Genomic DNA, 17078 nt, shown 5'->3' with positions numbered 1-17078 from the left:
GTAAAATACTGTCTATGTGATCTCAAATTTTAAAACATTCTCTAGAACAACACTGTACAAATTCAAATATATGGTACCCTAGGCATAACACCTACATGAACTTCTAACTTGTCTCTTGAGGTCTCTGGGTGAGACTTGGATCCAACTTGTACAAATGCAAAGCAAAAGTCAAACATAAAATAATAATAATAATAATAATAATAAGACAGTGGTTAGAGGAAAAATGAGAGATAAGGGAAATGACAAGTGGAATGGGTGGGTAGAAGATTGCAAGAGTGGGGGGGGGGTGAGAGATGTATGAGGTAGTATAAAAAGGTTCATGGACTAGTAATGTTTCAGGCTTAAAAATATAGGAATTGTGGTCTATTTGTTCAATTAAAGGTGTTCAAGGTAGTACTCTAGCATGGCCACAGTCCAACAATTAATACAAACAAAAGGAAATAAAAAAGAGCAAAAGATAAATTGGTTTACATTCTACCTGAATATTGTACTCAATTCCAAGAGAACGTAGAGCACAGACTATCTTCAATGCATTGTGGAAATATTGTTCTCTTTGAGTTGGAGTTGTGTATACTTTACCAATATGGCTAGAGATCTGCGAAGAAGATAAAGAAGAAGCTCATTAAAAATACAAAAAAAATACTGATTAACAACAGAATAGTTTCAAGATGAAAAGATTGTTGTTTTGCAATGCAAATAGTTTCTGGACACAAAATATTGCTGTATGAAATTTAAGCAGGTGTCATGAAATAATAAGGCACTAAAAGAGAGTGACTCTCCCCAGAAACAATAAAATATGCTTCAACACACGAATTCACATAAAGAATCTTGCAAACCAAATACAAAAACGAAATTATATATATATGTGTGTGTGTTTGTGTGTGCGTGTGTGTGTGTATACATATATATGTGTGTGTGTTTGTGTGTGTGTGTGTGTGTTTGTGTGTGTGTTTGTGTGTGTGCGTATGCATACATATATATATATGTGTGTGTGTGTGTGGGTGTGTGTATACATATATAAGGCGGTGAGCTGGCAGAAACGTTAGCGGTATTTCGTCTGTCGCTACGTTCTTAGTTCAAATTCCGCCGAGGTCGACTTTGCCTTTCATCCTCTCGGGGTCGATTAATAAGTACCAGTTATGCACTGGGGTCGATATAATCGACTTAATCCCTTTGTCTGTCCTTGTTTGTCCCCTCTGTGTGTAGCCCCTTGTGGGCAATAAAGAAATATATATGTATGTATGTATGTATATATATGTAAATATATCTTGGCTTGGCTTTGCTGACAAAGATTATAAAGGTTGTTGTCCATATCGTCTGCATGCTCATTCATGGTTGATAAGGCTGATGACGGATTGACATATCTGATTGCAATGATGACAGAGGTATGATTGTCCAGGATCTGATGATGCAGCTGCATTATTTTTTTTGCCTCTTCCCCTAACTGCTTGCATAACAGAAGTCTGCACATTCGGGGCTGACTTGGAGTTACAAAATAACAAAAATAAAATCAGGACTGCACATATTAGGGAAAGACTACAGTCAGTTGAATTGCATTTCTACTTCAGCAAATGTTGGGCAATTATGTTATCAACTCTAGCAAAAAGCTGTAGAATCAATGAATAGCAGATAAAATCACATTACAAGAGAATGATAGCTCTGATAGGGTTAGAACTCACTTCAAAATATGGTGTCAGGTGACTGCCTGAATAATTTATTTTGATTAACATTTTTCTCTCTGGTTATTTATTCCTTATTGTAGATATGTTTTGCTTGAATTTTGGGTGAGAGTTGTCCTAGACCCACATTAGAGGGCTTGTTGTTGCTGTCGTTGCAATAAATGTGGCTGTTACCTTAATCAAATTGTTTACTTGTTAGAAGCTCCTTAATTTTGACTAACAACTACCATGGTCTTTGAAGTGATGAAAGTGGTGAAAGATTTAGCTTACATTTCATAAAATATAAGAGAAACAGCAAAAAATAAAATAAGATAAAATAAAATAAAATATTATGGAGATGTACTTGCATAGCAAGTGACATGATCTGAGATCATGTGCTGAAACAAAAACAGTTGCAGTGTGGAAGGTGTTTATAAGCCAGTTAAAACACACAAAAACCATTAGATTCTCTTCAACATTTGAATTTAATTTGCCAAAATATTTTTGTTGATTTGAGACTGTGACCTGTTCACTGACAAAATTCCATGCTGCATCGGGATTTTGTCAGTGAACAGGTCGTGGTCTCAATGCGACGAAAATACTTCAACAAATTAAATTTAAATGTTGAAGTGAATCTAACAGTTTTGATGTGTTTTTAAATGGCTTATAAATACCTTCCATGCTGCAACTGCTAAAATAAAATACTTTACCATAAAAGGCAAGTAGGTTCCAATCAGACAGGCTAAGACTAGACCATCTTTCAAATCTAAGTCAAAGTTCACAATCCAACGGGCTGCAGGTACAACAGCTACGAAAATAGAAAAAGAAATACATACATACATATGTATACACACACACCCATATCAGCATAGAAAACAAATTTTAAATGATGACGATGATGATGATTATAGGGTAAAGGGAAAAGACACTCTTCAGTCATGAATGATCATGGAATTGCACCTAGACAGTTCCCCTCCAACGGACAAGTATGGGCAAATTTGTTTATAGAAGACCAGCTGTGGTGATAAACATTACTTCTCAGTATAGTTACTACTTTCATCACTTATAGAGATTTTCTAACTACCTACTTTGTTTGTTATAAAATATTTACTTTTGAAGGATACCAGCGACAGCAATAGTAATTTCAGACATAAAACAATTAAAGTAACTTAGCTTTATCTTTTTATCTTTTAGAACCTTTGCACCACTCTGTGTATGTAGTTGACTAAAAGGATTTCAGTTTGGTGGGTCTCAAATGGAGTCTATATGGCCTTTGGTGATCCATATAAGATTTTGTTGTTAAAATTTATGTGCAATAAACTGGTTATACTTCAACACACAAAATATTTTAACAAATTTTTTTATACAATTCCTAATAATATTTAATTATAAAAATACTAGCAGAGATACCCGGCATTGCTCGGGATTAAAATGGCATAGTTTGTATATAATATATTACAGTTATATTGAAACAGGTGATGTGGGAAAGTGTAGCATTGACAACAAAACATTTGTGGAGTAAATGATGAGCTAATTCGACTAAGCAACATGCAATGCATCCATTTGGAGTATTTCAGGCCCTAACCTGTAGGGGTTATGTGATTTTTGAACGCACCGAAAAGCTGTCAGTGGATATACTCTCTTTTGCAGCAGTTGGTGCTGTGTCTAACATGACCCATCATCTGAAATGTTGACACTTCCTTCGGGTTTGTTGTCCTATATCACTCATAAAGCAAATTTGGAGGAACTGTGGTTGTTCATATGAGGGTAACAGGGAACCAATGGGATGATAGACTTGCCCTTGAACTTTGGTGTCGGTATAAATTCATGTTTATCTGTCTTCTTAGATGCAACAAACGATGTCATTTGCAGAGTTGTATTATCTGACATTCTTCAGAAAATCCTTCTCTGGATGGAAATGCCTTCTAGAAGATCCATAAAAGGTTGAGAAGGAACTGGTAGGGCTGGCAATGTTACCTGACCGCCCGAGCAGCACATACCATTTGTTTCATTTGAAAATGTTAAAACTCTACAGAAAAGACAATTTGTGTTTAGCACACGAATTTGGACAGAGTTATTATTTTTATAAGAATGGGATGGATCATATCTGAAAACAGCTTCAGGAGTTGTGAAGAGCAAATTAGTACATAGTCTGTTTCTGAATTATTCTATTGAACCTCTGTCTAATCATTAAAACATTGATTTAATGATCCAGCATTAAGTGCTGTAACATGCATTTGCTGATCTTGAGAAAATCTCATCTAGCTTCTCTCTTCAGTTTTCTACCATCCTCCTTGCTTTATATTTGTTTCTAGAGAGACTACGTTGTTTCGTTGGTGGCGTATTTATTTTCAATATTGTGAAAAACAATTATGAACATAGAAAGAAATTATACATTAATCCCTATTTTTGTAAGCAGTTGTATTCATAAAAAATTATTTGAAGAGAGCAGAAATTGAAAGAAGAGAAAGTGAAAAGAACAGAGAAAGAAAGTGAAAGATGTATGTACGTCTATATGAAATGGACATGTGTGTGTGTGTGTGTGTGAGTGCATACATGCATGCATGGGTGTGTGTGAGAGAGAGAAAGAGGGTGAGGAAGAGAGATAGAGTGAGTGAGTGAAGGTGTGTGTTGTGATGATTGATGTCTTTTAAGTTACACACACATATAGAAAATGCGACGTCATTGTATAAAATGTTTACGATAGTTGATTTATGGAAAAGATTATAATGTTAAATTTTTGAAATGCAAATATGTGAATGGAAATTAAGTTTAATTTGTAGCTGAAATAGTACTGAATCTTTTGATACCCCATACATCAAAATCTGTAACTCAGTTTTGGAATGCATAAGGAATATATATATATATATATATATATATATAGAACAGATTTCTTTCAAACTGAAAGTATTATCTCACATTACAATACAGACGTAATATTGAAATAGTGTAAGAGATAAGAAATTGCTCTGGGCTTGCATTAGACAAGAAGTTTGAAAATTTTTTGGGCCCATGACACTGCACGGACCTTGACTTTTGTATTTGACGCTTGTTGCTTTAAGTATTTATTTTTTGATTTTATGTATGTATGTATGAGCCAATGAGGGAGATCTCTATATGGTAGCTAGACTTGCTAGAAAGAGCAGCCAAATCTCCCTCAAAACATCCTACTGTCTTAATCCGACAATTCTACCTATTATGTTGTTTGAATGAGAAACTGTAACTAAAGATTAAGATTATTAACCCCAAAATTTTACATGTTTTAATAGCAATCAATTTTTTCTCTTTTTTGCTTAATTAAAATGGTTGCCTTTTCCTCGTAGTTTTTCATGTGACAGCTGTAAAGGTGAAGAGGGTTAACTTGGATGTTGTTAAGTAGTGGAGATGTTTGGTGATTGTATGTGGTGGTTACTTTTGACTGTTTCTTCTCAATAAAGATAATTGATTGATAACGAATCTTAACACAATATATATACAACTTCAAGTGGAATCAGACAGCATAAGAGAGACAGAGATGGGAAAGAAGAGAGACAACATAGTGACGGTTTTAGCTGACTGTCATCCTGTACTCCCCTTGTTGCTAGCAACATGGTATGTGCCAGTTGTCTGAGCAAACTTGTTGCTTTTAATTGCAGAACAAACAGGACAAAAAGATTACCAAAATAGCGATTCTCACTTTGAAACTAGCAATTTTGAAAATCTATGGAATTCCCTGCTCTCTCATGCATCCATGTTTAAAATTTCAGCATGATTGGATGAACAATACTCGAGTTACAAGCACACAAACAAACAGACAGAATGGGATTTATATATTAAGATTTAAAATTTCAGCGCGATTGGATGAACAATACTTGAGTTATAAGCGCACAAACAGACAGACAGACGGACACAACGGGATTTATATATTAAGATAATAAAAGTCTTTAAACATCAAATGGCTATGATGGTCCATCCAAGTAAAATTGGAATCAATGGGGTCCATAGGTAAAAATTGGTTGAGAACCACTGAACTTATTTTCTTTTCCCCCTAACCCTATTCCCCAGAGGGGATGGATCATGTTGACCTGCTTCTCCCCAACACTAACTTTGGATTGGAATTTGGTATAAACTTGGAATTTCAAATAATGATTGGCCAAAGCAAGTACCTTTAGTTTTTGTATTGAATTAGCTGCCATGGTATCACAGATCCTGCTGACATCAGCATTTCTAGAATACCTTCTGAAAATACCAAAACTTGACAGAATTTTATACCTTGTCTATGTGAGTTCTTGAACTGGCCTAGGAATGTTGCATGACACTTGAAAAATGTATTCTGAGATTATTTACAGTATTTGCAGTCTAACTTATATGACACCTGTCATAAAAATACAGTTTTTGCAGGAAATGAGAGGCTTTGACAAAAGTGCTAAATGAAATGGAATAGGATAACAGATTGTTAAAATTTTAAGAATGCATGCATAAACATAGAAAAACTCCAAAAACATATGAAATGTATTAAAACTGAAAGTCACAAACTCTCAGTATTACAGGTTTTGTTGCTTTGGAAAAAGAAAGCAAAAAAAAAAAAAACACTGATGGATTGTGGTAGTCGTATTGACTCCTCTCCCTGTGGGGAATAGTGGAGGCACATGGCTTAGTGGTTAGGGTGTTGGACTCATGATTGTAAAATTCTGGTTTCAATTTCTGGAGCAGGCAAGGCATAGTATTTTTGAACTCTTTTACTCTTTTACTTGTTTCAGTCATTTGACTGTGGCCATGCTGGAGCACTGCCTTTTAGTCAAGCTAATCGACCCCAGGACTTATTCTTTGTAAGCCTAGTACTTATTCTATCGGCCTCTTTTGCTGAACCGCTAAGTTACTGGGACGTAAACACATCACCATCGGTTGTCAAGCGATGTTGGGGGAACAAACACAGACACACAAACACACATACATATACACATATACACACACACATACGATGGGCGTCTTTCAGTTTCCGTCTACCAAATCCACTCACAAGGCTTTGGTCGGCCCAAGGCTATAGTAGAAGGCACTTGCCCAAGATGCCACGCAGTGGGAATGAACCCGGAACCATGCAGTTGGTAAGCAAGCTACTTACCACACAGCCACTCCTGCGCCTTATTTCTCCTCTCTCTCTCTCTCTCTTATTCTTGTTCTCTTTCACATTGCTTCTCCACTCAGCTAATGTAAATGAGTAATCCTGCAGGAGATTGGCATCCTGTCCAGGAAGGGAGAAACTGCCAAACCAACCCTATGCACTTTATGGAGGAATGTGGACTAACCTAACCTGTGGGGAATAGGATTTAATTTCAATATCCTTCACTCCATCTTTTCCTAGAATGTTAAAACAGGAGAAGAAACTCATTCACACACGTGAACAAAATTGGTTTACTCACTGTTAGAATTTTCATTCCATACAAGTCGACGGTTTTGCTCATAACAACGGTTCATCCAAGCAAGCAATATTCTTTCGCCTTCTGTGTAAACATTACTACACAGAGGATTCTTGTTCAAAGATGGCATCTTCAGTTCTCTGTCGTCAATGATAAAGCTTTTGAATATTCTTGGAGTAATTTTGGACACTACAAAACACTAGAAAATGGAAAAATGAAGACTTTATATAAATTCATGCTGCAACATTCATCTGTGAGAGAGAGAGAGGGGGGATAGGGGAGAGAGAGAGAGAAAGAGTGAGACAGAGAGAGAAAGTTCATGTATGTATGTGTGTCCGTGTGAGAGATGGAGATGGAGAAAGAGAAGGAGTGACAGAAAATGAAAGAGAGGGAAAGAGGGGAAAATAGCAAAACAGTGAGTGAAAGAGAACAAGAATAAGAGAGAGAGAGAGAGAAATGTTGTGTCAGTGTTTATGTCTACTCTCACTAGGGCCATTTTATGAGATGCTACAGAGAATTAACTAGTCAGAGATCAAAGACAACTGATGTGACTACCCTGAAGACAACAGAATAATTTTCTCCAAAAAACAAAGAGGAAAATTAATTGTGCTATTATTTAGAATTCTGCAAGACAAAGAAAACCTGCATTTCAATAAACAGAGCGCATGTATAGACATATGATTAATGAATTTGCTTCCAAACCAAAGTAAAGTCCCACTGCATGTTACCATAGTAAAGTCCCACTGCATGTTACCATAGGCAAATTCCATCTACACAAGCCCTGAGTAGACCAAAGCTTTGAGGTTGAATTTGGAAGATTGAAACTGACGCATGCATGTATATCTATGTGTATGTATGTTCTTTTCTGATTTCTTATTATTGAAATTCTTCCTTTGGAGAAGGACCTGGTTTCTAAAAAAGATGCAAAGTTCCATCTCTGGAATGTTGATAATGAAAACAATGTCACATTTTAAAGCAGAGAAAAATCTTGCATAATTTTACTGTTCTGCTTACAGATGTGTTTGTAATATGAGAATCAGTTGGTTGGTTTCTTTGTCTGAAAATCCAAGCTCATCCAGACTGACAGTTAGGCATGCACACATGAGTGCATGCTTGCCTGTATGTAAGTATATATCATCATCATCATCATCTAATGTTCACTGTTTCATGCTTGCATGGGTTGGATGCAGTTTATTGAGGAATATTTTCAATAGCTGGATCCCTTCCTGTCACCAAACCTATTTCAGTTATGTGTGCACCCTTTTGTCAGTGTGTGTCTCCACCACTACCATTTGACAACTGGTGTTGGTTTGTTTACATTCCCATAACTTAGTGGTTTGGTATAAGAGGCCAAGAAAATAAGTACCAGACGTAAAAGATAAGTACTACGATCAATTTGTCAAAGGCAAAGAGAAAGAGAGAGAGAGTAACTGAATATTAGAGGCATTAACAAATGCATATATATATATATACATATATATACACATACATATATATATATATATATATATATATATATATATATACATGCATGCAAGATGACTACACTGATATTAACTTGTGATGTGAAGTGGATGATGAATGCTGAGTCAAATAAGGCCATGTGTTGGGTACCTCTTGCAGGGGGAGGACTGAAGAAGACATGAAAAAGAAAGGATAAAGTGAAAGTGTGTGGAGGTGAGGGTGGCTTAGTGGTTAGGATGTTGGACTCATGATCATAAGATTGTGGTTTCGATTCCTGAACTAGGCGAGGCATTGTGTTTGTGAGCAAAAACACTTCATTTCACATTGTTCCAGTCCACTCAGCTGGCAAAAAAATGAGTAATCCTGCAATGGACTGGTGTCCCATCCAGGTGGGGAGTTTATACACCATGGAAACCAGGAAATCAGCCCTTATGAGTCGGTATGACTTGAGAAAGTAACTTTACCTTTCTTTTTTTAAAGTAAAAATGTGTGTTGCTGGAATTCACAGAAAAGAGACAATGAAAGACTGAGATGATGGAAGACCAAGACGATGGAAGGCCGAAATGCTGGAAGACTGAGATGATGGAAGACTGAGATGCTGGAAGGCCGAGATGATGGAAGACTGAGATGAGTGGCATTATAAAGTGCAGAAGAACCAGTCAAGCTATGCTGGCATTGAAAAAATAGCAAGACAATGATGATGATGGTGGTGGTGGTGGTGGTGGGGACAGAAGGAATGATGACAGTAGGAATGATGACAGTAATGGTGAAAATAATGGTGGTTGTAATGATGGTCATGGCAATAATGATCTTTAAGGAGATTGGCAATAGTGGTGATGATGAGGGTTAACGGATGATGACTGCAATGATGAAGATGATGACAATGATGGTGATGATGACTATGATGACAGCAGTGGTGATGGTGACAGTGGTAGTAATGATGGTGATGCCAAGATAATGGTAATCATGATAACGATTATGATGATGATGATGATGATGATGATGATGATGATGATGACAAGGAGAATGATACGTTGGTGGTGGTGGCAACGGCTGTGGTGGTGGTGGTAGGATGGTGGTTGATGATTAATAAAAGGAAAAACAACAAAACAATATTCTGTTGTGTCTGGGGAGAGTCATTTTCTTATTGTACCTTAAAATTTAACACACTCACCGGTAAAATTTCCACTTATTTCTTATTTTTATTTTCTTAAAAAATTTTCGTTGCGTCTTGCAACCTTTTCAATAGTCTTGAGTGTGTTAAATTTTAAGGCACAATAAGAAAATGACTCTCCCCAGACACAACAGAATATGCTTCAACACACGAAATCACATAAAAAATCTTGCAAACCAAATCCAAAAACGAAAACAAAACAATAATTAAATTGAAAAGAAAAAAGCATGTTGCTTAACCTTGATAATCTGCAGAAGTGTATCTAGCCATGACTTCTTGGAAACCAACTCAAAGACTTCTCTTTCCTTCAGGCGTTCATCTTCATCGATATAACCCACAGGTCTTGACATGTATTTCTTATTTTCATTCCATACACAGAAGTCGGAATATGTCATTAAATACTCTGGTTTGATTGATGCTACACAACCTCCTTGAGATCTGAAAAGACAAAAATCAGCAAAAAGTGTTATAATAAAAAAGAAAAAACTAAACAAGAATTTTCAGATTCCATTTCTGTTTTCCTTCTTTTTTTTGTTGTTGTAAAATTGTTAAACAATGATTCAATGGATATATACAAAGTCATGTAGGTGAGAAATTTGTTTAGCAACCATGTGATTCCTGATATATTTGATTCCATTGCACTATAACATCTTGGAATATTTTCACCATAGTCTTGAGTCTAGTAACTTTTGAATGGAATTTATGTACAGAAACTATGCAGAATCTCATTGCATTTATATATATATATATATATCATCATCATCATCATTGTTTAACGGCCGCTTTCCATGCTAGCATGGGTTGGATGATTTGACTGAGGGCTGGTGAACTGGATGACTGCAACAGATATATATATATATATATATACTAGCGGCTAAGCCTGGTTTCACCCGGTCAGTTTGGATGATGTGGCTGTAAAACCTGCTTTGTGTAAGCATTCGACTTGTTTGGGCAAGCTTACGTTAGAACACAATTTTAGAATGACTTTTTTCTGTCAAAACGCTAAAAATAACTGACCAACAACAAAAAAAAACAAAAAAAAAATTCAACCAAATCAAAAATAAATCCAAATACTAAGCAAAGATGAACCATCCCACTTCCATTGCACACACACACATACACACACACACACATATTCACACAGAGTTGAAACACTGTTTGGTTCAATTTTTTCAGTGTACAATTTTCATCATCCCCCTACTAAGTATAACATCACCCCTTCCATTCTTATTCATAAACACAAGAGTATTATTATACTAAATTATCTCGGTAACCATGGGAGCTATGAAAAAAAATACAAAGCCCAGCATCACCACTGGATCATTCTACACACCTGTGTAATTTTTCGCACAATTCCACCCAGCCGACAAGAAAGAATCGCCCATGTCACATTTATATGTATAAATATATATATATATACATATTTGAGTGTGTGTGTTTGTGTGTGAGTGTGTGTGTGTGTGTGTGTGTGTGTGTGTGTGTGTATGAATGTATGCATGCATGTGTGTAGGTGTAGCTGTGTGTGGTAAGAAGCTTTCTTCCCAACCATATGGTTCTGGGCTCAGTCCCACTGGGTGGTACCTTGGGCAAGTGTCTTCGACTATAGTCTTGAGCTGACCAAAACCTTGTGAGTGGATTTAATAGACAGAAACTGAAAGAAGTCCATTGTATAGATATGTCTTCTGCCACTGCTTGACAACTGGTGTTGGTGTGTTTACATCCATGTCACTTAGCAGTTCAGCAAAAAAGACCAGTAGAATAAGTACCAAGCTTTAAAAAAAAAGTACTGGGGTCAATTTATTCAACTAAAACTTCTTCAAGGTGGTGCCCCAGCATGGCCAGTTTAATGACTGAAACATGTAACAGATAAAAAAAAATGTGTACACTACACACACACACACAGAGAATCTTTCTCCTATTTTATGTCTTCCAAATTGTATTTCACCAATCTTTTTATGTTTCTCACCATTTACCATTCGTTTATCAGTTCCTTTCATTGTACCAGTAACCTCATACACAAACCACCAGAAGAAGTGGCAGTTGAATCAGTTTCAAATCACACACTACAAGATTATATAAAGAAGGACACACAAGACAATGAAGCCTGCATAGGAAAATGCAATGGTCATAACTGGAGCGTCTACAACCACAACAAACAACAACCACAGCAGCAGCACAGCCGAAGTGGCAGCAAAACCAAAGAAGCAGTTGTTGTTGTTGGCACTCCGTCGCTTACGGCGTCAAGGGTTCCAGTTGATCCGATCAACGGAACAGCCTGCTCGTGAAATTAACGTGCAAGTGGCTGAGCACTCCACAGACACGTGTACCCTTAACATAGTTCTCGGGGATATTCAGCGTGACACAGGGTGACAAGGCCGACCCTTTGAATTACAGGCACAACAGAAACAGGAAGTAAGAGTGAGAGAAAGTTGTGGTGAAAGAGTACAGCAGGGTTCGCCACCATCCCCTGCCGGAGCCTCGTGGAGCTTTTAGGTGTTTTTGCTCAATAAACACTCACAACGCCCGGTCTGGGAATCGAAACCACGATCCTATGACTGCGAGTCCGCTGCCCTAACCACTGGACCATTGTGCCTCCATCAAAGAAGCAGTAGCAACAGAAAATTTAAATGCAGTATGGCTCTGATGGGTTTATGGACTGAGAATTCTGGGTAAAATGTGCTTACTTTAAAAAGACAAGCAGAAGGTAATGTTGGTTGTAGATCTGTTTGACACGTTCTAATGAGTGTGATGGTAGAGTTGGGATTAGTATCACTCCAGGCAAGATTTTCCCAGTGAGATATTTTAGCATCTGATAAATAGTCTTTGATTCTTTCTTAACAGAATGTGCTTTAGGTGATTTCCTCTCTTCCAAGGTACCTACAGCACTGTGAGAAAAACATAAAAAGAACAACAAAATAATAATAATTTTGATGATGATAATGTTAATAATAATAATATTAATAATGATAATGATAATGATAATAATAATGATACTAATAGTAGTGTGTGTAAACTTGGAATGCATATAACGAGTTTCTCTGCCCTAGGTGTACGGAAAACACTCAGCGAGAAATGGAAGAAGATTTGAAGAAAGAAGAAAGAAAACAACAACATAATAATAATAATAATAATAATAATAATTATTATTATTATTATTATTATTTTGTGGGAGGGGGGGGGGCAAGTCGATTAAATCGAATCCATTATGCAACTGGTACTTATTTTTATTAACCCCGAAAGGATGAAAGGCAAAGTCGACCTCGGCAGAATTTGAACTCAGAATGTAAAGACAGACGAAATACTGGTAAGCATTTCGACCAGCATGCTAACGATTCTAATAGTGCCAATTACTGTTGGGTCCTTGGGATCAGTATCAGAGGGCATCAAGAGGAATATTAAGGAAATTGGAATAGAGTGTCCAGGAGAACTGTTACAAAAAGTTTGCCTCCTTGGCTCTGCTAGGATAATCAGGAAAGTATTAGATAGCTGAAAAGAATGGATAGTATGGTACCGTAGAGTGCAGGTAGCAAGCCCGCCATGCATGCAAGACTCCAGAGTTCCTACAAAAACAGCTTGCTGTCCTGGTAGTATACAATAATGAAAGAGGTAAAGGCATTTTCCACCTTCAAGGAACAGTTTCTTCTTGGCCTATTTCTGGGTAAGATAAGTTACCCATTCATCATCTTCCAGTTCTGGTTCATCTGGAGTTCAGGACCAAACCAGAACTTGGGCAGTTTAACTAGTTTGTTGGTTCAGTGTCCCATGATGTTATATGATGGTAAAGACTTCCTCTCCAGGTGCCAAGCTGCATGTCCACTAATTTTTTTACATTGATTTTGGCCCCTGTCATCAACTCATAATTCTTTACAAAGTTACGGACTGTCTCTACTTCAGTGGCATCAGACACTATGATGACGACATCATTCATATACACCACACAGTCCCACTAGCTCCTACTTTGAAAGGGATGTTCTTCAACTGTTCTAGCTTCCACGGCAGTGGCTAAAGAGCCAATTCATACAGGAGAGATGAGAACAGGAGCCTTGTCAGACTGAGGCAAAACGGTCCTGAGAGGTGGTCATTTACTTTGACTATTCAGTAGGTACTGTTGTGAATTGTAGTAATCTAACCCCTGAAGATGTGTCCAAACATAGTTGATTTTTTAATGGATTCTAAGGAACAATGACTGACCTTCTCAAAAACTTTTGACAGATCCAAATTGAAAAGGGCTACACTAATGCCAGCACTTTTCCCTCCCCTCTATTTGATGTATCACAAAAGGTGCAGGTTATTGGGGATGGACCTGTTTGGGATCACCCATATTAACACTTTTCTGACTACATCACCCATGACAAGTATCAACTTTTTTTTCCAAAATCTTGGTCCAAATCATAAAATGTAATTAGTAGTCAGGGGTTGAAAATTGTAGATGGAGTCCTTTTTCAGTAGTGTTACCACACCCTGGCTCACACTCTGAGGAATTCTCCTGTTCTGGTGCAAGTTACAGTAGACATCAGCCAAGAGGTCGCCAAACAAATCCAACTTGCAGAATTTCTAGGGCAGACCATCCATACTGGAAGATTTATGTTTCAATTGTCATCATCATCACCATCATCACCATCATTATCATCAGCATGCATTATCTGCTCTCAGTGGGTTAAATATCATAGCTTGTCACTTTGCTTTTTCTTGTGTTGTCTTGAGTATATTCACTGTATTTTCAGTCTGTTCAATTCTTGACTATTATCCATCCACAAAATTCTTGCTTTCCTTCTGCCTCGTTTCCCATTCATTTTGACTTCTATTAAGTTTCTTTAAAGCCATACATTCCAGCAATGATCAGTACATCTTCCCCAACTACCAGACATAATGAATGAATGACTTATAAATCAACATATCTTCATTTGTTATTCTGTAAAGATAATAAAGTATGATTTTGAGGAAATTTAGCTGCTATGCTTAGCAGGTTGAACAATTTCATTGAGTGTACCTTGTCTTTCATTGTTTTCTTCAATTACTTTACAAACAACAGCTTAAATGAAGTATCTGTTCAACTGACTTTGATTTTAACTTACCTTCGGAAAGAGTGAGGGACTGTGATTGAGACTGTTCCTCCAGGCCAGCCATTTGCTGAAAACCATCTCTGTACAGCATACAGAACTGAATAATGGAAAGGACCGATTTGTTTATCATATTCAGGAAACATGTTATTTCCAAGTTTGCCAAGTTCTTGCAACTTGCTCAATACAGTTTCCTCTGATGGTGTAGATGTCCACTCACCATCATAAACTCCACTGCTATATTTTTGGACTGAGAAATGATTAACAATAAAAAAAAAAAGAAAGAAAGAAAAAAAGAAAAAAAAGATAAATACATTCAGTCAATCGTAATATCCAATTAACTTTTAATAAGCTACTAGGTCTTTATCTGTCACAATGCTGTCAGTAAAAATATCTATTAATCATGCAAGTGCCTTCTTTTAACCCTTTAGCATTTAAACCAGCCATATCCGGTTCAAATGTGGAGGCGCAATGGCCCGGTGGTTTGGGCAGCGGACTCACGGTCATAGGATTGCGGTTTCGATTCCCAGACCAGGCATTGTGAGTGTTTATTGAGTGAAAACACCTAAAGCTCCACAAGGCTCTGGCAGGGGATAGTGGCGAACCCTGCTGTACTCTTCCACCACAACTTTCTCTCACTCTTACTTTCTGTTTCTGTTGTGCCTGTAATTCAAAGGGTCAGCCTTGTCACACTGTGTCACGCTGAATCTCCCCGAGAACTACGTTAAGGGCACACGTGTCTGTGGAGTGCTCAGCCACTTGTATGTTAATTTCACAAGCAGGCTGTTCCGTTGATCAGATCAACTGGAACCCTTGATGCTGTAAGCGACGGAGTGCCAACAATCCGGTCCAAATATTCCACCTGTTTTATGTTCAAGTCAGTCATATCAGGCTCAAATAATCTACTTATTTTATGTTAAAACTGGTCAAATTTGACCTCTCACATCTAGCTTACAATGTCGCTCTAAAAATAAACAATCACTACATTGAAATCTCAAAGCTCCAAGTTAATGTATGATTAATTGAAAACAAAGGGAATGAATAAGCTTTACATTTGACAAGGTAATCTGATTGCTAAAGGGTTAATAGTAGATTGCTATATAATGAAAGTACCATTAGTTACTATGGTGACAACACTCTACCTATCTATCTATCTATCTATCTATCTATCTATCTATCTATCTATCTTTCAGGCACACACACACTCACCCTCTCTCCCTTTCTCTCTCTCTCAACAACAACAAACTGTATTTTTCTTGAAACAAATCTTGAAACTTTGACATACACACACTCTTTTTCTCATTCTGCCTCTGAATCTCTCCTCCTCCTCCTCCTCCTACTACTACTACTACTGCATGATGATGATGATGATGATGATGTAATTATAGCGAAAATTCTTTTTAAAGTATGTGTTGCATTGTCACAATGTTGAAAGACATACAGAAACACACAGACACACGTTAAAGGTCGGGAGTTTTGTGTTTGCTGAAAAAACGTCTGTGATATTCAGATTGGTATAAAGCATCCTGAAGGTAGCTGTGGCTTTTTTATATCTTGATCTGTTCCACAATCCAAACTGAAAATGCTTTCCAAGTACAGTAATTCCTCGCCATATCGCGATCCACCTATTGCGGTTTATTATTTAAGCTTACGTCGATTCCTCTGTGGTATTGTTTTGCATTTATAATAAAATAAATATATACAAATTATAAAAATTATAAAAATAATAAAAAAAATATACAGTACTGTTTCTATTTCATGGATTTTCACCTATTGTTGGGGGCAGGGGTTTGGAACGTAACATCTGTGATAGTTGAGGGATTACTGTGTGTGAAATGACTGACACTTTCAATAGACATCTTTAGAATGTTAAACTAGGAGTTGCAATTTGTAAAGTTTCAGCTGTACAGCCCTCAAGTTCTCTTGTGTCCATAACTATAAATGATCATTCTGGTTCCATATCAAAAGAATCTCTATCAACTTGCGGAATTACTCTTTTTACTCTTTTACTTGTTTCAGTCATTTGACTGCGGCCATGCTGGAGCACCGCCTTTATAGTCGAGCAAATCGACGCCAGGACTTATTCTTTGGAAGCCTAGTACTTATACTATCGGTCTCTTTTTGCCGAACCGCTAAGTTACGGGGACGTAAACACACCAGCATCGGTTGTCAAGCGATGTTGGGGGGACAAACACAGACACACAAACATACACACACACACACACACACACACACATATATATATATATATATATGGGAGAATATACAAATAATAACAACAGACGAGGACAGGTGGTGTAAATAACAAAAGTATATATTAGTATGA

General features: G+C 37.0%; 1 protein-coding gene across 1 annotated transcript in view; it reads right to left on the bottom strand.

Annotated features, from left to right (window-relative positions):
* Window positions 1-17078, bottom strand: part of LOC106870898 (cilia and flagella-associated protein 47) — a 195878-nt gene that overhangs the window by 67588 nt on the left and 111212 nt on the right. Inside the window, exons 32-37 of the mRNA XM_014917133.2 lie at window positions 14768-15002; window positions 12377-12577; window positions 9932-10130; window positions 7058-7253; window positions 2369-2466; window positions 479-595 (exon numbers count right to left, since the gene is read on the bottom strand). Coding sequence (XP_014772619.1) covers window positions 479-595; window positions 2369-2466; window positions 7058-7253; window positions 9932-10130; window positions 12377-12577; window positions 14768-15002 — 1046 coding nt within the window. The remainder of the gene's footprint in view (window positions 1-478; window positions 596-2368; window positions 2467-7057; window positions 7254-9931; window positions 10131-12376; window positions 12578-14767; window positions 15003-17078) is intronic.

The sequence above is a fragment of the Octopus bimaculoides genome, chromosome 4, assembly GCF_001194135.2.
Source record: "Octopus bimaculoides isolate UCB-OBI-ISO-001 chromosome 4, ASM119413v2, whole genome shotgun sequence".
NCBI classification, from domain to species: Eukaryota; Metazoa; Mollusca; class Cephalopoda; order Octopoda; family Octopodidae; genus Octopus; species Octopus bimaculoides.
Note: the sequence above shows the minus strand (reverse complement) of the source record. Positions and strands in the feature narration are given on the sequence as shown.